The 23492-nt window shown below is 53.8% G+C and overlaps 1 protein-coding gene across 1 annotated transcript in view; it reads right to left on the bottom strand.

Annotated features, from left to right (window-relative positions):
- Positions 1-14912, bottom strand: part of Dtx1 (deltex E3 ubiquitin ligase 1) — a 29455-nt gene extending 14543 nt beyond the window's left edge. The window contains exons 1-2 of the mRNA XM_051161593.1: positions 14729-14912; positions 13308-14220 (exon numbers count right to left, since the gene is read on the bottom strand). Of these exons, the coding sequence (XP_051017550.1) occupies positions 13308-13566 (259 nt within the window). The 5' untranslated portion in view covers positions 13567-14220; positions 14729-14912. The remainder of the gene's footprint in view (positions 1-13307; positions 14221-14728) is intronic.
- Positions 14913-23492: the final 8580 nt, after the last annotated feature.

Genomic DNA, 23492 nt, shown 5'->3' with positions numbered 1-23492 from the left:
TCTTTCCCCAGACCCAGGTGTGCCCATTGAGCTGCCTCTTTGACAACTCTGTTGCCTGGTTCCCTGCTGCTCCGCGCCGTTGGGCCCCTGTGCCTGGCCCACAGTGGTAGCCCGGGCACCCTGTCCAGCCCACATCACACTCATCCTCAGGGAGCTCAGAGTCCTTGGTGGCTCCTAGTGACCTGTGGAAGCTGAAGGCCTCATGAGGACCTGGCCCTGGCGTCACCTGGTCTCCCTGCTGTTCCCTAGCCATCTCAAACCTGGTGCTGCCCCAGGGCCTTTGCGCTGGCTGTTCCCTCTGCATGGATCATGACTTAGGCATGTTCAGACTCCTTTAATCCAGGTTTGTTTGGATGTCACTGCTTAGGAAAGCCCTTCCTCCCACACCTGGCTTCTTAATGAGTGGTTCCATCCTTGCCTTGTTGTACCCCACTTCCCAGAACTTGCTCATACCTGGCCATGGCAGGTCCTTTCCTTCTGCCTCTGCTCCCCCGTCTGTCAGCTCAGGCGCACAGGAAGCTGCTCTGCTTAACCCTCCAGCTCACCAACCCCTACTCTGGGCACAAAGCTTCACACAGTAGGTCCTCACAGCATGAGATGTTTCCAGGGTGCTCGGTTTGGGAGTCTACAGCCAGATGGGGGGCACCCAGCATGGTGTCTTGCTAGGAGGTCCCTCTCCCGACCTACAGATCTTGTCTTGACTGTCCCTCACTCTAGTGCCACTCAGGTCTCAAAGAACTCATCCGCCTCGCCTGTTAGAGTGTCCAAGGTTGCCCCTGACAACAGCACAGGCTGGGGAAACTGAGGCACAGAGCTGTAGCTGTTCATAGGAGAGAGGCAGGGGGGAGGGTGTCAAGAAATAAGTAAGGTCTCTGAGCAGCAACAATGCCCCAGTCAGCCACAGAAAGACTCCCCAGGGCCTAATGCCCGTTTGTTTTATTGGAACGCATATTCATTTTCTGTGGTTTTCTCCATGCTGGGAGCAAGGCCTCTATCCTGTCCCCTTGTTCCTGCTTGCTAGACTTGCCCCCTCAGTGCCTCAGTTTCCCCACCTGCAGAATAAAGAGCTGTGAGGGATGAACCTTAAGTACTTTCAGCTTTGTGGTAAGGTGAGGGGCTGTGTCCCCTTGGGTGGGCCAGGAGGGACAAAAGGGAATTGCCCCCCCTTGAGCCCCATGTGCTCCTTAGGTCCTGAGCCAAAGGGGGTTCAGGGGCAGAATGTGTGAGACAAGAAGCCACCGTTAGAGAGCCTGGTGAGAACCCTGGCTCCTCACACAGTCTCAGTGTTCTGTTTGTGTGTTTGTTGTTGTTTTGGGTTTTGGGGTTTTTTTGTTTTGGTTTTTTTTTTTAGTTTTTCAAGACAGGTTTCTCTGTGTAGCCCTGGCTGTCCTGGAACTTCACTCTGTATGTAGACCAGGCTGGCCTCAAACTCAAAGAGATCCACCTGCCTCTGCCTCCCAAATGCTGGGATTAAAGGTGTGTGCCATCACCACCTGGCATATCCTCAGTGTTCTTGTATATAAAATGGGGGTGTCAACACCTAGCCCAAAGAACTTCTGGAGGACAAAATAAAAGAAGGCATGACAGCTGCTTAGCACATGACTGACTTAGCATACAGAAACGATCATCCAGTGTTGCCTGAGATGGCTGCTATCACACACATGACCCACTTCCAGCGTCCCCACATAGTGAACTCCTAATCATCCCATTGCATGCCCAGCCCTTCCAGCAAGGCCTTCTTAGTTTCAGTTGTAGAAGCTGGTGCATGTGGCTCTTGTACTGTCACTGAATCATTTCTGCTTTTTTCTCTTGAACTGGCTGATAACGTCTGGGCTTCTCAGGCCAGATTGGTGCCACAGTAGTTTCAAAACCTGTCCCAAAGGAAGGTACGTGCAGTTGAACCCGAGGTCTGTGGAACAGAGGGGGAGGGAAGAATCCGAGCTGACAGGGAGAGGGGGAGGTGGACCTTGGGCAGTAGAAGAGAGCTCTGGAGATTGCCTTGGCTACTCTGCAGCAAAGGATTCTGGGAGCTGGCCAGCCCGCATCTCCTCCCTGGGGCTCTGTTTACCAGGCATGGATTTTCTTGCCTGTTTAGTGGTAGTTATTAAAGGCAGTGTCCCTGGAGTCCTTTTGAGAACAGATCGGAGCCTGGAGAGCTAGAGTAATTAGGGCGGCTGTACCCGCCCTACCAGACCCTGCACCACTGCACCCGCTGCTGCCCTGCCGGTATATCTACCCCTTCAGCCCAGGGGGTTGTGGGGAAGGGAGGCAGCTGGCTCCCAGTGTTTGCTTGGATTTGGATCTTGAGATTTCCTAGGCAGCCGTGCCGGCCTCCTCCATGGTGGCCTTGGCCTAGATTTGTGGAACAGTACAATGAGCCGGAGACTGAATGCCCAGTGTGTGAGCCTGGGAGATGAGCCACCGCTTAGGTCTCTCCAGGCCTGGGCTGACCACCCAGAGTGGGATCCCAGGGCTGTTAGTACCTGGGCCCAGAGGACTGTCCTGGGCCTGGTGTTGTGTGTCAGCCTTTGTGGGCACTTCTTCTTCCTCCTCTGGCCAGTTAAGAATGGATATTGAAAAATTGCCTCAGCTGATGGGGGGCTGAGGGCTAGTGTCTGCTGGGGGCTGCAGGGCTTGAGACAGCATGGAGGTGACAGTCAGACAAGGTAGGGAACATGAGTGACAGAGACAGAGAGACAGAGAGACAGAGAGAGACCCACAGACAGACAGAGACAGAGAGAGAGACAGAAAGACAGAGAGACCGACAGAGAAAGAGAGAGACAGACACAGAGACACAGATAGACACAGAGACACAGAGACACAGAGACACAGAGACATTCACTCATAGATTATCAGAGGCAGCAAGATCCCTTTGGGAGCTAAAGGGCAGTTACCATGTGCCAGATCAGAGAGAGGCTCGAAGCCTGGCGGTTGGCCAGCAGAATCAGGAAGGACCAGAGGCTGAGCCTGAGACTCAGTGAGAGAAGGGAGGCTGGGGGGGGGGGGTGGGGCACAGCACCACCAGAAAGCATCAGTTGGTACCACTAGACGCCCTATTATACACCCTTTGCTGAGCACCTACTATGTACGTTCCCTGAAGGCTCATTGCTGTCCTCTCCCTCCCTCCCTTCCCTCTCAGGCCACACAGACCTGTCCCTCTTAATGGTTGAGGAGATAGGTCTAGAGGGGTAAAATAAGGAAGGGTGAGAGTTGAGAGCAGGACAGAGTAGAGGAAAGCTTGCTTCCTGAGGCCTCCAGCTTAGCCAGGTGGTAGCCTAACCTAGAATTCCTCCACTCACAGGGAGCTCACTACCTCAGTATGCTTTCCTACCCAGACAACCCCACCAGCCAACACATACGTAGAGGCACAACGTATGTGTTTGTGTGTGTGTGTCTCACCCCCAAGCTTGAATACTTCAGAACGGTGACTTTGTGGATGGGAGTAACCCTTACTTGTCCCTCTGGCACTAAACAGTCCCCAGTAGGAGCCCTTCCCTTTGGGGATGGCTTCCTGGAGGAAATGACCACAGTTAGGGGCATCCAGACCTGGTGGGAAGGAGGGCCCATGGGAGGCAGCCATGGACGTCCTGTCAAGTGGGAGCCTCAGACTGGGAGTTGGGCAGTGAGTGGGTTGAGCATCTCTGGCAGGGGGAGGGGTGTTGTGGGATCTTTAGTGATCCCAGGAACGAGTGACACAGGCAGCGGGCTTGTCCCCCATCCCATCCTCAGCCACACTGTGAAATGGAGCCGGCTGCCCTGCCTACAGCTGAAGATGCACAGGTTCCAGGCAGTACTGGGACACACGCAGGGTCATCTGCGGTTCCCTGGTCCAGGAGACTCCAGCCTGGGGCCACCTGCCTTCTGTGGCTGCTTCTTTAACTGTGTATGTTCACAAGTCCCCATCACCGTGGAGGAAACATAGGCAGAGAGGCTACATAGCAAGAAAGAGACATGGCTGAGGCTGACGTAAAACCCTAGCCAGGAGTATTGCAGCTTTGGATCTCAGGCTGTCTGCAGGGCTGGTGCAGCCTCCTGCAGCAACAGCAGCGGCAGCCCTGTGCCGAGTAAGGTCTTTTGACGTCGTCTTCCCAGGGGGAATCCATCTGAAAAATGGGGAAACTGAGGCTCTTCAAGAAGATACACAAGTCCAGTCCCTGCACTGGATGACTGGGGTAGAAACAGCTGGCTCTGGGTCAAGGGCTTCCCGCTCTGGCCACAATCGATGAACCTGCAGATCCTGTTTCTCTCTGATTGCTCCCGTGGGACTCTCAGGCTTGGCTCTGGCCCATCAATGGTTTGGGCATGGGGCTGCCCAGGCTCCCTAGGGATGCGCTGCTGATGGTGGGGCAAGGAGGACTTGGGGCCCCCAGATTTCTTCCACTCTGTTTGACCACTGATGCCCCAAGGCTGCTGCAGTGTGTGTGTGTGTGTGTGTGTGTGTGTGTGTGTGTGTGTGTGTGTCTGTGCACTTCATCACCCTGAGGCCTCCCTGACACCAATTCTCATGCCCTGAGATCGAGATGCCAGCAGCTAAGAATGAGAAGGAGATGGGAAAGAGACAGAGGGACTCTGAATCCTCCTCCTCTGAGTCCCCCAAGCTGTGTCCTTCCAGCCTGTGAAATGAAGATGTTACTTAACAACAGTAATCTTGGGGGCTGCCACCGGCCAAACCCTGAGTGTCTGACATGTTTTTCTGCCATCCTAGTTTTCCTCCCTGCTGAGTATAACTATCTTGGCTTAAGTCTGTCCTCAAATCGTCTCCACCATCTCAAAGGAGAATCAAAGACTCCCCCACAGGCTCCATTAACACTCTGAGTTCTAGAGCACCAAAAGCAGATCGCTAGGTGACAGGGTGTCTGCATCCCCTTCACAGGGTGTCTGCATCCCCTTCAGTCTGGCTATACCCTTTATCTGGAAGGTTGGGGCAGGTTTTCTCAGTCTCTTTTGCACCTTAGCAGCAGCAGCAGCAGCAGCACAAGGTCAACACTGTAGAAATGATGGCTGAATCTGAGTGAATGAGTGATGCAATGCATGAGTGATGCAATGCACGAGTGATGCAATGCATGAGTGATGCAATGCACGAGTGATGCAATGCACGAGTGATGCAATGCATGAGTGATGCAACACGGGGATATGAATAATGCTAGGTGGACCATTCCCACGGCCAGGCCGGAGGCTCTCAACTGGCATGAGTGTGGGCTTCTTCTGCTCCGCTACTGCTTGTGATAAGAAAAATCGTGAGCAACATCTAAAAACTGGGAGCGTAGGCAGGTGTAGTAGCGCATGCCTTTAATGCTAGCATTCTGGAGTCAGAGGCAGGTGGATCTCTGTGAGACTGAGGCCAGCTTGGTCTACAGAATGAGTTCTATCCAGGACAGCCAGGGCTACATAGATCCTGTCTTTAATTAAAAAAAAAAAAAAAAAAAAAAAAAAAAAAAAAAAGGTGTGTGTTGGGGGAGGGTAAAGGACATGTTAGTTTGGGTTCCCAGATCCTCAAATATCTAAAGACATGGCTACAAGGGTTGGTTTCCTTGGCAACAGGTAGCCGAGCTAGGTCAGGGCCACCCTGTGTACATGACTTTAAGTGGTTTTGTCCTTGTTTTTTCCACTGTTTGTTTTGAGATTGGGTTTCACTAAGTAAGTAGCCTAGGCTGGTTACAAATTAACAATCCTGCCATTGCCTCCAGAGTGCTGAGATCACAGATGCCATACTGTGCCCAGTGCCTTTAAAGATCTATTGAGCACCTACTCCGTGCCATGTGCTGGTGGCTAAGAGACTCTTAGACCTGTGCTTTTCCAGTCTTTGCCTACACTGTTATCCAGTTAGGCAGCTGAATTTGCAGCGTCTGCACAGATAGGGAAACTGAGTCCCAGACAGAAAAACTCCTCTGAGGTCACCTAGCTAGCTCATCAGAGTTTCAACTCAGGGCGCCTCTTCCCCAGGGCCTGGCCACTCACACCTTGACAGGAAGAACAGGCCCCTGACCCCTGCATCCCTCCAATTTCATCTGAGCTCTGCTACTTGGTGGCCCCATTGGAGCCCAAGAGAGAGGGACAGAGATGCACAGGGGCTGTGGCGCTGTCGCCGTGGAAGAGGTGGCCATTGGGCTGCAGGTGTGGGCAGGCTGTCTTGGCAGCCATCTATGATGACTGGGCCCGTTGTTCTAGAGCTCAGGGCTCCCTGCCAGGCTCTTTCATGTATCCCAGTCACTGAGTGCCACTGCTGTCTGGGCAGGTGGAGGTGGCAGCCTGGACCAGGTCCAGAGAGACTGTGGGAGGGGCCCAGAGAGGCTTCTGCCATAGAGGCAGAACAAGGGCAGGATCTGGAGAAGGCTCAGCCAGCCCCAAGGTCATCGGCAGCCCTGTGTCCTGGACGTCTCTGGTACCTGGCTTCCTCTACTATCCTCTAGACCCTACCAGAACCAAAGCACCCAGAGGCAGGCTCTCTGTGTACACTCTGCTGATTGTGACATTCTTTTTTTTTTTTTTTTTTAAAGATTTATTTATATATTGTATACGAGTGTTTTATCTGCAGAAGAGGAATCAGATCATGTTATAGGTGGTTGTGAGCCACCATGTGGTTGCTGGGAATTGAACTCAGGACCTCTGGAAGAGCAGGTGGTGCTCTTAACCACTGAGCCATCTCTCCAGCCCTGATTGTGACATTCTTAACACTTGCAATAGTAGGCACTCATTAATCATTCCTATTGATTTTTTTTTTTTTTTTGGATAGGGTCTCACAAAGCCCAGGCTGGTCTCAAGCTCTCTATGTAGCTGAGGATAACCTTGAATTTCTGATCCTTCTGCCTCCCTAAGTGCTGGGATTAGAGCTGTCCCCCACCATGCCTAGTTCATGCAGGGCTGGGGATCGAACCCATGGCCTCAGGCATAGCAGGGAACATCATTAACTGGGCCACATCCTCAGCCCCTGTGAACCAATTTGTAAAGGCTGAACAGTCTGGCCAAAGCTGCTGTTTCTGGGGTCCATTCTGCAGATGAGGAAACAGGCTCAGGCTCGGGGACACTGTGGGCCTTGCCCCTCTCACTGTGTCCAGCCTGGGAGCCCTACCCTCACCCATGGGATCCCAAGGGTGTTTGTGTTGGGTCTGGGGTCCCTTTGCCTAGCATCCTAGGCTAAGTGAGTTCAAGGTGAGTGTCTAGGAGGACTGGCCAATGCAGGGTGTGACACTACTGTGTCAGTGGCGAGGTAAGAGGCGGGAGGTTCAGGGACACAAAGGTGGAGGGGGATTGGGGAGGTCCCCGGGGTCCCAGCATGAAGAGGAATTTGGGCATGTTACTGCCCCACTCCCACTTTCCACTGTGACTCCTCCTCCTCACTCTCATCTCCATGACAGCCCCACCCTCTTCTCTACCCTCCTCATCCTCCTCCACCAGGGCCTTATCCCCTCCCTGGCCTCCTCCCCCTTCTTAGCCACACCCCTTCTATGTCACCTACTCTGTAGTACTTTCTCCTCCATCAGACCAGCACCCCCTGGGGCCTTCAGTACTCCCTTACTTTTCAAATAGACCCTGTAGCTGCCACCAGAGAAGAGAGGAGGGGAGCAAGGCAGGAGACACATAAATAGGACCATGTGGCCATCCAAGTATCACAGAGCAAGCTTGGGGAGGGGAGGGGATCTGCAGTGCACCCTGAACCCCCCAACCCCGGCGTCTGTGTCTCCATCTCTGGCTGTGTCCTGGACCCGGGTGGGAGCTGTACTCACTGTAGAGAAGCCTGCCCACCCAGGCTCACCTGCGCCAGCCTCCCAGGCCCTGAGATTAACGATGCTGGTACAGCACACTGGCTCTGGGTCCCTTGGGGGCCTGGCCGCTAAAGGGCAGCAGCTGGCAGCCAAATCTGCCAGGTCTGAAGGGCCCCAAGGGACCACCTTTGCCTTCCCCTGCTTGTCATAGCCTCCCTCTGCCCCCAGGCCTGAGTGTGCCTCCAGGGCTGACCCTGGCAAAGGCCTGCACACCCACGGGAGCCCACATCATCTGCTTGGAACACCCTGGCCTCATCGGAAGGCACTTAGGTCATTCTACCTAATCGCCCGTAAGAATGACGTACAAGAGTGTTCTCCAGGCTTCTTGTGAAACCGAGAAACCGTCCTGGGGAAGGACTACTGCAGGAAATGGAGGCCCAGAGAGGTGAAATGGCTTGCCCACAGTCACACAGCCAGCATAAGTGTGCTTTCATACACCTTTCTGTTGGCCTCAGTGTCAGAACCAGGCTCAGAAGTCATTTCTATGATGTGATGGCTTTTATCTCTCCTAGAGTCTGGCATGGGTTTGATATTGATTGATAAGATCTGAAATTGATTGATTTGGTCTTTCTCTCTGAACCACACACCGCCTCCCTGAGAACTCAACCCAGTACCAAGCCCTGGGTAGCACCAGTGACTGTCCAATAGATAAATGGTAGAGTTGGTGGCTAGTGGGCATAACAGACAGCAGACCCCAAAGAACGGGAGTACAAGGGAGGTACTGTGGCCTGTGACAGGGGCGCGGGACACAGGGACACAGCTAGGCTGTGGATGGCTTAGCTGGACCTCATAGAACCCTCCTTCCAGTTTTTGCTCTGGCATCAAGCCTTAGACCTGCTAGGAAAGGGCCCCAGAGGTGTGGTATGCTGGGACGCAGCCCCTAGAGGCCCCAAGGTAATTCTGGATGTCCCTGCCTTAGTTCAAACCCTGACAACAAGCCCAACAGAGCTCTCAGGGGACAGGGAGAAGAGACACTCAGCTCTCATCTCTGTCCTTGAGATCTGACTTAAGGAGCCTAGTTTTGGTTTGGGAGAGAAAAGCTGTGTGACCTTGGGCAGGCCGCTCACCCTCTCTGGGGCTTTGTCTCCCCATCTGGACTGTAAATGTTGAAAGCATTTTTGGTGGCAACAGCTGTCTTTCCTCCCTGGTCCCCTCAGTCTAAGTGTCTCAGGCAGGACCTACCCCTCAAGGCAGGATGAGGGATGAGGGATGAGAGAGTCCTGGCTGCCCAGAGAAGGGGTGTAAATCCTGTAACCCTGTTTCTTGAGACAGCCTGCATTTTAAGACACAGCTGCCAGTGGAACTTAGCTGTTTTTACAGAATGGATAAAGAGGAAGATGGGGGACACCTGCCACATAGGAGCCCTCTATTCTCTTTCATAGCTTCTCTCCCTGGCCACAGAGACGATGGAGCCTGCTATCAGCAGGGACCAGATTTCTAGCTGTGTAGAGCAGGTCTGGAGCAAGGCTCTGGGGTTGCTGAGCTGTGTGATCCTGGGGCAACTGACTTGTCTTCTCTGGGCCTCAGTCTTCCTATCTGGGCTCGAAAGCTTGTAGGCTTCAGAGAAGTTGTGTGTGTGTGTATAGGGAAGCCATTCCTAGCCCCTAGCCCCCACATCCTGGTGGCTCCTCCGTTTCTGTGAGCCCACTTGGCCAAACCCCTCTGAGCCTGGCCATTTGCAATCACCTAGGTTCATCTGGGGTGGGGAGGCTTTAGACAAAGCGTTAAGCTTTGGGAGCCCAGCCTGGGGCCTGTCATCCCATCTACTCAGAGACTGAGAAGGAAGGTCACAAGTTCAAGGCCATCTGGGTAGACCCTGTCTCAAAATGAACACTTAAGAGGGCTGGCGATGTAGCACACTGTGTGTGAGGTCCTGGGTTCAAAGTTGAAGTCCCCTGTGCAGAAAAGATAAGCATCATCACCCACGTGGACATGCAAGGGAAAAGCTAGCAAGCAGCCAGTGGGGTGTAACCGTTAGGGATCTAATATCCCAGCCATGGGATGTAGCCTCTGCCTCCACTTGGGAGGCTGTGGGAACCTCCCTACCCCCCCATGTGGAAGCATCTGGGACAGCTGAGTAAACAGTGATCCTGTCGTTTCCCCCCCAACTCTCCCCATGTGACAGGTCTGTTCTCTCCCTCTCCTCTTGTCCCCAAGCCTGACACCTGGCCCCCTTCCCTTCCCTTAGGTTGGCTGGCTGCCACGCAGGCAGGCAGACAGGACATTTGTGTGCTGGCGGCTGATGAGCAGGCTGTGGCTGTGCGCGCGTGTGTTTGCACTGAACACGAGCTCTGTCTGGCGTATCCTGAGGCATGCCTACATCATGCTGGGTGTTCTGGGGTGTTGGTCCCTGTCACACCCCCACAGGCAAGTTTTTAGATGCTTTGGCAGGGGGTGGGGGTGGGGTGAACGGCAGCCAGGGGTCGACGCACCTACTCTCAGCTTGCAGAGGTTAAGAGTGGAGAGTGGCTTTTGCATTTTTCAAACAGTTCTAATAAAAAATAATATTTTATGAGCCGTGAAACTGGCACAAAATTCAAATGTCATTGTTGGCCACAGTGTTTATCAAACCCATCCATGGCTGCTCATTTGCATAAGTCCTAGGCAGTGCTTAAGCTCAGTGTAAGGGTCTGGTTTGAGGAGCCTAAAAAGCCCACCAGCTCTTGCATTAGGCAAAACCAGGCTCACATCTCCCCACCTGAGGACACACAGCTTCTAGAAGCTTCTAGGGGCTTTGATACCAAACAAGTCTAGACAGGAGCCCTGTGTGGTTTTGGTACACGTATGTGAGTTTTGGGTTTTCAGGTTTTTGTTTTGTTTAGTTTTTTGAGATAAGACCTCGTATGTCCCAGGTTAGTCCTGAACTCACTATGTAGCCATGGATGACCCTGAGCTTCTGGTCCCCTCTGCCTCCACCTCTATGCTGGAGTGTTAGGTGGGCACCACTACATTGCCTATGCCCAAGCAATCAACTGAGCAAACTTCCCAGCCCCTGGAATTTGGGTTTACCCCTCACTCTCCCTGTCCCCTCTCTCAACCACAGTGTGCCTAGGTACCGGTTCGATGTGGGTTAGGAGTTGGTCTGTGAGGTGAGTTGGACTCCATTCTCTCTGGTGACACAATGTGGAAGCTGAGGCCTCAGGGAGGAGCGGTCCTCTGGCCTGGTCCCCACAGCTGGTCAGAAAGGAAGGAAGACCTGGAGGCATCTTGGTTCTTTCCTAAACAGCTCAGCCCAGCCTGTCTGTCTGCAGGAGGCAGCCTCCCCAGGTCCCCCAAGCTTCCCAGGATCCTAGCGTGCCCCCAAGACCCCGCTACATCCCCCACAGGTTTCCAGACCCTGCACCTTGCTGGGGGATCTTGGCTAGCACTCAGAAGCCTAGTCCCCCCTTTTCGCTCACAGGCCAGGCATAATTTGAAGAAGCACGGAGCTGCTGTGGAGAGTAAGCAGATTGGACTAGGCCTGGGACTCTGGGGCCTTGGGAGCTGAAGTAGGGGTATTGAAATTTGAAGGAGGCCCCAGAGGAAAACCATGGGTAAAGATGCAAATTTGGTGGCCTCAGGAGAGGCTGTTTCTACTTTAAGGACCCCCCACCCTCCAAGTTACAGAAAGCTAAACCAGGTGCAGGTGAGGGGAATCCCGCCCCCGCCCCCTTCTCCTCTCAGACCCTGCCCACCTTCCTTTTCTTTAGGAGAATGAGCCTAAAGAACTATAGGATAATCTCCAGTTCTCAGGATCAAGTCCAAAGTCCTTCCCACCATCTGGGCCTTCAGGTGTATCGGTGCCCCCCTCCCTGCCTCCCAAACTCAGTAGACTTGAGCACGCGCAGTTCCTCCTCACCCCAGGACCTTTGCACTGGCTGTTCCCTTCTTCTGAGAATACCACATCCTGACAGGTCTTCCCAAGTACCCACACATCTCTAGCTCACAGGCTCCTGCCTCCTCCTGCTTGCTCCTTGACCACACAGGGACAGTCACTAGCGGACCTTGCTCCCCGCTGCACTCCAGGACCCAGAAGATCAGCAAATGTCCTTATGACAGGCTGATGCCCAAAGCTATGAAAACAGGCACACTGAAATGTCACGTTGCCGGGCCACTGGAGATGCAGTCCCTCTGCGTGTCTGGACTTATGTAGGTGCCACTTGTAAGCCCTGGAAGCTCTGGATCCACACTCTACCCTCCCTAGGCTGGCTTGTTGTTCCTGAGGGATTGATGTGCAACTAAGTGCCAGGTTTTGTTTTGTTTTGTTTTTGTTTGTTTGTTTTTGAGACAGGGTTTCTCTGTGGCTGTCCTAGACTCACTTTGTAGACTAGGCTGGCCTCGAACTCACAACGATGCACCTGCCTCTACCTCCCAAGTGCTGGCATTAAAGGCGTGTGCCACCATGCCAGGCCCCAGTATATTTATCTTTAATGTGAGTTGAAATAGCTACAGGTGGATAGTGGCCTCCAGGCTGGGCAGGAAGCTACATGGGGTGGGGGTGGGGGTGAAGATTCTTCTGTCCCCAAGCTGGTGCCCGTGGTGGTCACCCAGGGAAGTACAGCGGCGTCCCCTGCCCCCATCACTGTCCCTCGAGGTCAAACTCATCAAGGGCTCCTTGGTTCCCACCAGGCAGGGCCTCACTGCGTACTGTCCATCATGTGCGCCTCAGAGGCCGCCCAGTGATGAGGCAGACACTCTCCATAGAGGTGACAAATCTCCAACAGAGGAGAGAGGCCATCTTCAGCTCACTGTTACTATTTAACTACAGATATGGCCCCTATGGCCACCATCCACCGTTGGCAGCTACCACCCACACCACACAGGGCCACCAAGATGGCCAGCACCCCTTCCCCGCAACACAAGTGTTACTTCCAGCAGAACCACCAGTTTCAGACTGTCAAAAAAAAATTCCACAGCCCACAGCACCTCATCGACTTCATTACCACACAGTCAGCACTCTCCCTCTCCATCATGACCCCACCCTCACCATGGATACCATCACCACCACTCCTCCACGCCTCATCTGTACCATTACCCCCAGGTCTGGATTTTGATCCCAGCTCTGAGTTCAAATCACTCAGTTTCGGGGAGACTCAGTTTCTTTTGCCTGTAAAATGGCCCGTTAGGAATCAAAAAGACTTTCTGTCAGTTTGGTAAGTGGGTGTGCTCGGTGCTGAGGGGCTCGGTGCTGAGGGAGGGGGATTCACTTAAGGAAATCTTTACATAGCTCCGAGAGATGGCAGTCTATCAATTTTACAGGTGAAGAAACTCCGGCTCATAGCTGCGATTAGCTTATCCACTCCCTACCCGGCGCGACCCCCCCCCCACCCCGTGCCCCCTCAACTAATACAAGACACAAGGCTGGAACCAACATGTTAACCTGAAGTGGCTTGTGTTGGGCATGGTGGGGAGGCCACACTGTCCTTTTTCCTAGGGGTGGGAGAAGGAGGAAGGATCTCCTGAATGGCAGACTCCCCTTTCAGGGATGCTGGGAGGGGGAATTGTTTCGCCCCACCCCCACCTCCCTGGGAGAGTTGGGGGCCTGGCCCGCGGAGATCTACTCACCTGTATCTTGCCTGAACTGATGCATGGATTGTAGGTCGATGACATAGGGTACTAGCTGGGCATCCACCTGACCCAGGACCACAGAGCCCCGGGCATCCTCCTTAAGAACGTTCTCGATGTGGTGGCACACGGTGGCCGTGTAGGGTCGCCAGCGGCTATGCTCGTTGAGCCACTCCCACACCACCACCCGGGCCACGTTCTGCGGCGGGAAGCCCAGCCCGTTCACTGGCACCATCACACCTTGGCCTGGCCGTGACATGGCCGCTGCTGCCTGCGGGGCCAGGTCCCCACTGTTGCTGGCCCAGCTCCTCCTGGGCCTGGGAGCACCGGAGAAGCTTCGTCCTCTCTCTCCAGGGCGGGCGGCGAAGAGTGTGGCCTCTTTTCCAGCTGGGCTCCTCTCCAAGGCCTAGAGGCCTGGGTTAGGGGGATGGGTGGCCATCCAGACACTGCGAGGACCCCTTCCTGCAGAGCGCAGCTGTTGCACACAGGGGTGCGCTGAAGGCAATGTTTGTCCTACGTGGGGAACGTGCTCTCAATTCCTTGGTCCCCTCGGTGCAGGTGCAGAAGTGAGGCACTTGCCCCTCTAGGTTCGGCCTTTCCTCTGCTTCTCTCCCGTTCCTCCTGTCCACCACGCAGGGCCTTGTCACCCAGGAGGCCCCAGCCTGCTGCTTCCTGCGCGCTCAGCTCTGCGTCCCAGATCTCGTGCTACGGGGTGCCTCGGGTCCGCCCCTCCCGACGGGGCTTCCAGCACCCCTGCACCCCTGTACCCCTATCTCCTCTCCTGGCCGGCCTGAGTGGTCGCAGATCTCCCAGGGAAGGGGGCGGAGCGTGTGGATCGCGGCTCCGGAGCTGCGGCGGGAGACCCTGGGGGGCGGGAGCCGTGGGCACGCCCCACCCCACTGGTGTTCGCGACCTGCAGAGACGACTAGAAGGGGAGAGGGCCCTTTAAGAAGAGAGCAGCCCCCTCCCCCTCCCGGGAGCCGAGGCAGAGAACAATGGGGCGCCGGTGGGGGGGGGCGGTAGGGAGGCTCTAGGGTCCAAGCCCTGCGGTCCCTGGGTGCCGGGAGAAGAGCGGGTACCAGACCCTACTACTGTCACCCGCAGTGGCCCGTGCTCGGTTGGAGCTCATCCCCCGCCCCGGGCCCGCATGCTACCGGGGGCTGCGGTGTAGGATGCTGGGACGCGGGATGTAGGAATGCAGGATTCGGGGATGCGGAATGAAGGATGTGGGATGCAGGGATTCGAGTTCAAGATGCGGGATGTCGAGATGGGTGGAGGGTGCCAGGTGCAGGTGCAACCCAGGTCTCCTCTGGGGTCACCTCCCCAGGGGCAAAAGAGCTGCAGGTCGTTTTGTCCCCGCCCGGTGGCATCTGTGGGCCCACTGGAGCCAGGGATGTGGGGTCCCTGCGCTGCACGCTTACCGTGATCTCCGCGCTGGCTCCTTCCCTGCCGGCTCCCGGGAGGGAGGGAGGGAAGGAAGGAGGGGACCGGTCCTCCCCAGCCCGGACCTCGCCCGCCACGGGACAGACTAACAGACAGACAGAAGGACGCAGCAGTCCTGGCAAGCAAGCAGACGCGTTGGACGCGTCGCTGGGATCCCGCGGGTGGAGGCGGCCTCAGGGCGGGGCGGGTAGAGGAAGGGGAGGAGACCGATCCGCCCAGCCGCCGTGACACGCGAGTCACTGAGTCTCAGGCTGGGCCCGCCACGAGGCAACGGATCCAGGCAGGGAGACACGAACCCAGTGTGTGTTTAGGGGTCTTGGCTCCAATCTATCATCTTTGCATTAGCGGCTAGGCCAGGACCTGGTACACAACAGGCATCAAATTAGTGCTAGAATGAATGAATCTGGTTTGGAGACAGGCTGAGGGCCCCTCATAAGGCCTTCTTGGATGGCTTCCCATCTCCTCACTGGAGGGCAAAGGGGCCCAGAAGGCCTGTTTCAGAGCCTAATAGAACCCTGGAGCCTAGAGTAATCAAAGGGCCCACTGGGGGCTGGAGAGATGGCTCAGCCCTGAAGAGCACTGGCTGCTTTTTCAGTAGGCTCCAGGTTCAATTCCTAGTACTCACATGGCAGCTCCCACACCCTCAGGCAAATGCAAAAGGCCAATACACATAGAGTAAAAAATTAAAAAAGCATTTTTTTAAAAAATAAGAAAGAAAAGTTCACGTCCAGTATCTTGGGAGCCTGGGCAGCGAACGGACCTGCACCTTGCTCTAGTTTGGCTGCTGGACCCAGTTAGCTAAACTACAGCACATTCCCTGACAGGCACCAGCTCTTCCAGGCCAGAGGGATGAGGATGGCATCTGTCTGTCACTGGGGAAAGGGACCAGGCTAGGGGGTGACATTTTGGAAGGAGGGAGGGAGAGAGGAAGGGAGGGAGGGAAGTAGGGAAGACCTCACACCAAGTTCCATGCAGCTACTGTAAATAGTAGGTTTCCATAAATACAAAGTGAGCACTTGGGATGGCAGTTCAAGTGTTAACTGTGATGAGCCCTTTGTCCTCTGGCAAGCTGGACACACATGGAGGAGGCCCCTGGGGCCTGTGATGTTTAGATTGGGGAAGATGCTGAAGCTGAGGCTGCCTGGGGCTGTGGCCCAGGGTTAACCGGGCTGTTTGGGAGCCAGCTGGGGGGGGGGCTATGCTTGCTCCTCTGTCTCCCTGGGGGTGCCAGTGAGGGCAGGGTCAAGGGCAGGCTACAGGGCGGGGTGGGGTGGGGGTGGGGTGCATTCCCAGAACCAGACTGGGTCATCTGGAGTCCCTCCCCTGCCCAGGCTCCCCTCGGTCCTGCAGGGCCAGCTCCCAGCTCCTGGGCTTTTCCAGCTGAAGCTCAGTGGCTTCTCAGAGAGCAGCCCTCAGGTCTGCACAACAGCCTCCTACAAGATGGGGAAGCATTAAAATTGCAGCCCAGTGTCTCCAAATGACTTCCTGGGTGGGTGGGCATAAAAATCAACCTGCACCAAAGAGGTAGACTTGTGTGTTTATTTTTTGGGGGTGGGGTGGGAGCCATTCATAACTATTTATAGTCTCTGCCTAATGACCACCTTGTGATAGAGGTGGGACCTGAGGTCCTCAGGGTGAAAAAGACCTGGGCTCAAAGTCACACAGGGATTTAGTAGCTGAAACAAAAGATGACGCTGGGCACGCCTTTAATCCCAGCACTCCGAAGGCAGAGGCAGACAGATTGCTGTGAGTTTGAGGCCAGCCTGGTCTACAAAATGAGTCCAGGACAGCCAGGGCTACACAGAGAGGCCCTGTCACGAAAAGCAAAAAAACAAAACAACAACAACAAAAAGAGATGAGTCCATTCTGAGTCCAGTCTAGTGTTTTTTGCTTTGTATTGTTTAAGGCCTGAGAAAACACCATACCTCCAGGCCGCCTTCCTTGACTCATCCGTTTTTTATTCCATGACTCCTTATGTCAGCTACTTAACCGCTTAGATGAAATGGGTTCCTGCTCAAGAGGTGCCTAAGGGCCACCATCACGGTGTTCACCTCTGTGACCCGGAGATCACTGCACGATGGCTTTTGTTTACGGAGACATACAGCTCCTGGGAGTAAGACTATGGTCTCATTTTACAGGCAGGAAACACGATCTCCAGAAGCTCACGGAAGTTACACGATTTGTCCAAACTCCCGCAAGAATGAGCAGAGCTGGGAGTTGACTCCCTAAAGCCTTTGCCCTTTCCAAGCCAGTATGCTGCCATGATATTTGTTGAGGGACTGATGAACGAGACCTGGCTGGGTCTAGCACGCACAGTGAGGCATTTCCTGGAGGGCGTCTGGGAAGACGGGATAAAAGCTGTAAATAGCCACCTGTGGCTGCAGACCCAGAAGGGGATGTGTCTCAGGGTGCAGTCCCCAGGAGCATGTATTCGTCACTCCTGTCCCTGTCCAGTGGATGCAGGCTTCTGGGCTCTTCCCAGCCCCTCTTTGTCTGCCTAGAGCTGGGGCCAGCTGTGTCCTGTCCTTCTGCAATTGCAAAAACGTTAAGTAGAGACAGGAAGCAGAGTGCAGACAGATTTTATTTCTTGGAGGGGTGATGGGAGGTCCGGGGACTTCCTGAGGTCATAGGGCTCCTTTTTGTAAAGGTGATTCAGAGAGACCCCAGAAGGGGGTGAGAAGGACCCACCCTGATGACAAGCAGGCATCTTGTTACGTGTTGGTGGTCACGTGGCTAAACTGCGGTCCAGATCAGTGTTTTCCCCTCAAGAGGCAGGAGCACCAAGATGACAAGAGCCCCTACCTATCCTGAAGTTCACGCCCAGTGCAGCGTCCACCTGTGAGGGCTGGCCTCACTCACTTGTGTGCACCTGAGCCCCCCCTCCCCTGCCCCAAGAGTTCTCAAAGATGGCAGGAGTACAAGGGTGAAAAAACATTTATACTGAGGCTGGTGAGATACCTCTCAATGGGGGAAAGGCACTTGCCGCCAAGGCTGTGATGACCTGAAGTCAATCCCTGGGGCCATTTGAAATGGCAGGTAGATCAGAGAGCCTGAGAGGGAGCTTCGACTTCTGTCCTGAAGATGATGGAGCAGAGGGAAAGAATGGAGCAGGCTAGTGGGAAGTGAGAGGAGGAAGAGGAAGAAAAGAGAGAGAGAGAGAGAGAGAGAGAGAGAGAGAGAGAGAGAGAACACTCCTGGGTCCCCTGAGAGGTCTGGACCCAGTGTCGGCTTCCTCAGTTCCTCCTGGATTTGTGTGAGGCAGGACCCAGTTCCATCAATTCAGCGCTGGGCAGGGAAGCAAGCAGACACGGGACATTTCAAGTACATTCTATGAACCAGGGACTCGGTAGGTTCTTTTGGGGTTCCAACTTCCCAGCAGGCATTGCAACAGACTTCACACACTCCATGACTTTGTTGTCAGGCCATGCATCTGGGGACACAGGTACATAGATACATATTTTGTTTGTTTGTTTGTTTGTTTGTTTGTTTTTTGATGGGTGTCCCCCCTTCTTCACGGATCCTAGTCTCTGTACTCCATCATGGTATCTGGATGAACATCTCTCCCTTTGAATCCAAGTATGCCCTTGATCTGGGCTCCTGTCTCCCTTGCAGAGGAAAAGGACCCACAGAAGGAAGCAAGACAGTTAACGTGACCCAGATGTTCCTGAAGTTCGGCACCCCTGGAGCTGAAGGAGTTGGTCCATCTGTGGAAGAGGGAGGCCTGCCAAGAGGAGGATAAAGCTCTGTCTGCCTGCAAGACCTAGGCTTTTTCTCCCTGGGGGAGAGTGCCTGCCAGAGCGTGGAATGAAATAGGAGCAGGTGAAGAGTGCCCCCTGGTGGTCGGAGTTTATTCCCTCTCCTGCTGGACGCCGTTTTAGGTAATTTATTTTAAGCGTTTCTTATTGTGGCAAAGGCGGGGGACATAAGATTCCCCATCTAAGTCACATCAGTTCATCAGCACCAAGTAGGTTTCTTTGTGCAAATGATCACCCAGAGGCTTCAATCTGCAAACGTGAGGCTCAGTTCCAGGGGAGGGGTGGTGGTGGCGGCGCTGAGTGGCGCCTTCCACGGTCCCCACTCACTTATCCATCCATCCCTTACTGTGGGACCTTCAGAACATTGACTATGGGCACAGGGTATAAAGTGTCTCTTTGAGACGTTGCTTTCAATTCCGTTGGCTGTTTCCATTGTCAACACAGTAGGATCTAGAATTACCTGCCAAATGGCGGGGCTTGGGCTCAGGGCTTGTGTCCCAAGGAAGTTCCCAGAAAGGATTAAACCAAGTAAGAGACCTGCTTGCATGTGGATCACACCGTCCTGTGTGCTGGTGACCGGGACAGGATAAGGGGAAAGAGGAAAGTGCTGGATTTGTCCTTTCCTGGTCTTCCCATGATTTCAGCGACTCTGCTCTGTTCCACTTTGTCCTCACAATGGAGGGAAGCTTCTGGAACCAGGCACCTGCCTCCCTCTGTCCAGTGTTTCATCTCATCCCGGGGATGAGAAAAATGAACTAACACTTAGAGACTAAGCCATGCTCTCCCCAAATTCATAAGCTGAGGTTTATCCCTCAATATGCATGGGGCGGGAGGAAGGCAGGGCACCCAGTTTAAACACGAAAATGCAATAGGGGGAGAGGAGTGATGAAACCTCTGTCTTTCCGTGTCTCTGTCTCTCTCTGTCTCTGTCTCCAAGCTACATAATTTGTTTTCAGGAAACATCTGAGATCAGATCCACACAGGAGATCTACTTAACCAGAAACACTTTGGCCCCTATGTTCTACCATGAGGGAGCCACCGCTAACCGCAGCAACACATGTGGCCCCGTGTCAACTCACTTCAGCTTCATTCGCAGTTGGCCAAAGGGGCCCAGAAGAGCATCCAGACACAGCTGAAGAAGAAAAACTTCCCAGGTCATGTGGGCATTGGGCCAGCCAGGGCACCCATCTCACGCCGGCTGAGGGAGGCCCAGCTGGCGCACGGGATTATGGGAGATAGTTGTTCCTGGTAGGGATCCTCCCCCCCATGCAGTTAGAATTGATAAAACAGGTGCATTACTTGGAAGCTTTGGGATATAAATTTTAAAAATTAAATCTTATTTGTGTGGGAGCTATGGGTATCCCACATGTGTGTTTAGGTCAAAGAGCAACTCATGGGAGTCGGTTCTCTCTTTCTACCATGTAGGTTCCAGAAGTTGAAGTCAGGTCTTTAGGCTAGGTGACAATCACTGCCACTCTCTGGCCCAGGACTCTTATTTTTAGTGGGGAGCCTTAGGAAAGTCAGCAGCATCTTGGCTTTAATGATGCTACAAAGAAAGAAAACTGTGTAATGCCCTCCCTCCCTCCCTCCCTCCCAATGGATTCTTATGACCACAGAAAGGGGCCAGGCTAAGGACTGCAGGGCAGGCAGGAGCAGGGCAGGGAAGAACTGATAGCTATTTGGTGACAGAATTCTTTCTTCCTCTGGGGACCTCAGTCTTTTTCCTCTTGAGATCATCCAAGATTGGATGAGGGCCACCTCATGGAGTGTTAAACCTGACTCAGCGCCTACTTACCCAAGTCTTAACAACACCATCCCAGCAACATGCAGACGGCTGGGTGTTTGATCAACATCTGGGTACCACTGCCTAGCCAAGTTGACACCTAAAACTAACCATACCAGCCATCATCATTCTTCTGATTTCCTGCAAAAGTTATATTGTCATCACAGATCTTTAACTGGTCCTTCTCTTTCATATGAGGAAGAAAATCCCTGTTTCTACCAGCCAGCACTGGGTCACATGCCCTCCAGTGGGTGGACTGGCAGGGACATGAGGTGTTAAGGTGGCCTCATCATAGGGGAGACCTAGCCTGTGGATGCCGGGGGAGTTTGGAGAGTTGTAAGAGAGGAGAAAGGAGAGTGAGAGTGGGACATGACTGGTACTGGTAAATATTCTGTGAGGGAAGCAACGGCAGATGGAGCATGGAGCAGACAACCCCACAGAGGAAGCAGGAAGCAGGAAGCAGGAAGCAGGAAGTAGGAAGGTCGAGTATAGAAAGGGCTAGGCTCTCTTACAGCATGAACTTCCGGATGGCTGGCCCAGGCCACCTGGAACTTCTCTTGGCCAGGTGGGTGGGGCAACCCAGCTGCCGTTGAAGTGGCCATCACCAGCAGTGTGTGTCCATTGTCACCGCCACCCTCTCCCTCTCCCCCACCAGTATGGATAATCTGCTCTTGTCCCACAGCCTGTCTGTCTGGGCTCCAGCCAAGTGCTGACACCTGGGCCAGCCGCCTGCTGTCAGCTAAAAACTGAGTCAGCCTGGGGAGGCCACTGGGTAGGAGGCTGCCGAAGGGAGATTCCCGAGGCATGGAGGAGGGCGGAGGGAGAGAGGTGGGGCCAGATGGAAGCTTGGGAGGTGTTGGGTGGTTGTGGAAGCTTTGGAGTGCAAAGTGTGGTTCTGAGTGGGCCGTTGATGGTGGGTATTAGTGTGTGTGTGTGTGTGTGTGTGTGTGTGTGTATGTACATGTGTGTATGCTTCTGTATGCATGTATATGCTTGTGTGTGCATGTGTGCGTGGGCACGTATAAACTTGTGTGTGCATTTGTGCAGGTGAACGTGTGTGCATGACACCGAAGCCAGATGTCGCCTCAGGTAGCATTCCTCTGGAACCATCTACCTTGACTGAGGATCAGGATGCCCCTGGACCCTGTCCACGCTTCTCGCCACTGTCATGTGAGGGCACCTCACAGGCCAAGCAAGCAGAGGACACTCCTCTTCTAGACCAGACCGCCATCTTGTTCTAGGCCCTTCTTGCTGCTGTGACAAGTGAGCACACACTGAGGGGTGGTAAAGGTGGGGGAACTTAGTACAGCTCCAAATCCAGGCACAGGCAGCTGCGCCCCCTAGAGGCTCCCAGGGGAACCATTTTCTCTGCCCCAGCTCTTAGGGCCCTTTCCTTCAGGATCAAAGCTGTCACAATCTTCCATCTCTGTGTCTGTGTCACATCCCCATGATGACCTTGGGCCATCTAGAAAATCCCAGGTAGCCTTGCATGTTCTATACATGTCATGCCCAAATTAAAGTCCTCTGTCCTCCATGAAGGAATGAGGATAATTATACAGTGGGATTGGCATGCAGCTGGGACATTTGTCCAGGTCCAGTTGCCCAGCTGATGAGCTTCTCCAATGCTGGTCTCTGCTCTTCCCATTGCCTGCTTCACGTGGGTGCAGAAAGCGAGGCCCTTTGGGCCTTGCCTGCCTCCACTGGGAGCATTTCAGAGAGCCCCATGCTTACCGTAGTTTAAAAAAAAAAAAAAGGTTACTTAATTTTTATGTGTATGAGTGTTTGTCTGCATAGATGTATGTGCGCCACACACATGCAGTGCCTGCAGAGGCCAGAAGAGGGCACCAGATCCCTTGGAGGTGAGGTTACAGACAGTTGTGAGCTGGCATATGGGCACTGGGAATTGAACCTGGGTCTCTTATAAGAGAGCCAGTGCTCTTAACCACTGAGCCATCTTCTCAGCCACCTCTTTTTTTTTTTAACCGTGTCCAGGCTCCTGTGTTTGTATAGTCGGTCTTCAGTGGGTGGCACTATTTTGGGAGGTTGGGGAAACAATAGAGTGGGAGGGTGTGCTTTTGAGTAGGCCATTATGGGTGGGCCTTCGTGGTGTGCGCACATGGATGTGCATGAGTGTGGGGTTCAGAGGTCACCTCAGGTATTGTCCCTCTGAAACTTTCCACCTTGCTTTTTGAGACGAGGCTCCCTAAGTAGGTTAGGCTGGCTGAGCAGTACCAGGCATCCTCCCGTCTCCACCAGCTCAGCACTGGGATTACAGGTGTGTGCCTCTGGGCCTGATATTTGTGTATTTTGTTCTTAATGTGAGTTCTGGGAATCAAGCTCAGGCCCTCACTCTTGCAAGGCAAGCACTTTGTGAACCGACCCATCCTCTGCACAGCCCTGGGGGTAGACCTCTGAGGGCTGCAACCTGGTCCCAACTTCCAGCCTGGGTTCTCTGTGTAGAGGTGAGGACTCTCAGCTTCCTGTTCCCACCACCGTGAAGTCAGCCATGATGATGGACTGTGCCCTTTCAGACTGTGAGCCAGAAGTGGAGCCCACCCCCTCCCTGCACATTGTTTCCCTCAGGCATTTGGCCACTGTGCAAGAAAGTGATGAACATGCCACTGCCAGGCAAGAGATGAGCCTGTGGGCCTTGGGGTCCAGCTGTCCAAGTTAAATAAGGCTTTTAACTTAGTTGCTGTATGACTTTGGGCAAGTTGCTTTACTTCTTTGAGCCCGTTTTCTTGTTTGTAACACACAATGATATTGACATTTCTTCATAGGCACAGGATGTGAGGACTAAGTCATTTTCATCAACATCTAGTTCTTAGAACATTACCTAGTCGCCAATAACCTTGGTAAATGTTAGCCACCTTTGAGAAGACACTTCATTATAGAAGAGAGAACATTCTGTCATTTGCCATCCTCCAAGTTGCATTGCTCCTTTCTGGCCCTGAACTTTGGGGTCCGGATGTTCCAGAGTGTTTAAGGCAGTGGCCTTAACAGACAATGAGATGGAACAAAAGGATTCTCTTGGGAACAGACCAACCTTGAAGACCATTTGCAACACAGCTGGCTTCCTGCCTGCCTCAGGACCAAGGAGATTGGCAAGCTCCTCCCTCACAGCCTCCTGGAGTTCTTCAGTGTGTAGGGGGAGGGGAGGGGTGGTGTCTTCTCTGCACCAGCCCCCAATGGCCTCCGTTTAGA

This window comes from Acomys russatus, chromosome 19 (assembly GCF_903995435.1).
Source record: "Acomys russatus chromosome 19, mAcoRus1.1, whole genome shotgun sequence".
Taxonomy (NCBI): domain Eukaryota; kingdom Metazoa; phylum Chordata; class Mammalia; order Rodentia; family Muridae; genus Acomys; species Acomys russatus.
Note: the sequence above shows the minus strand (reverse complement) of the source record. Positions and strands in the feature narration are given on the sequence as shown.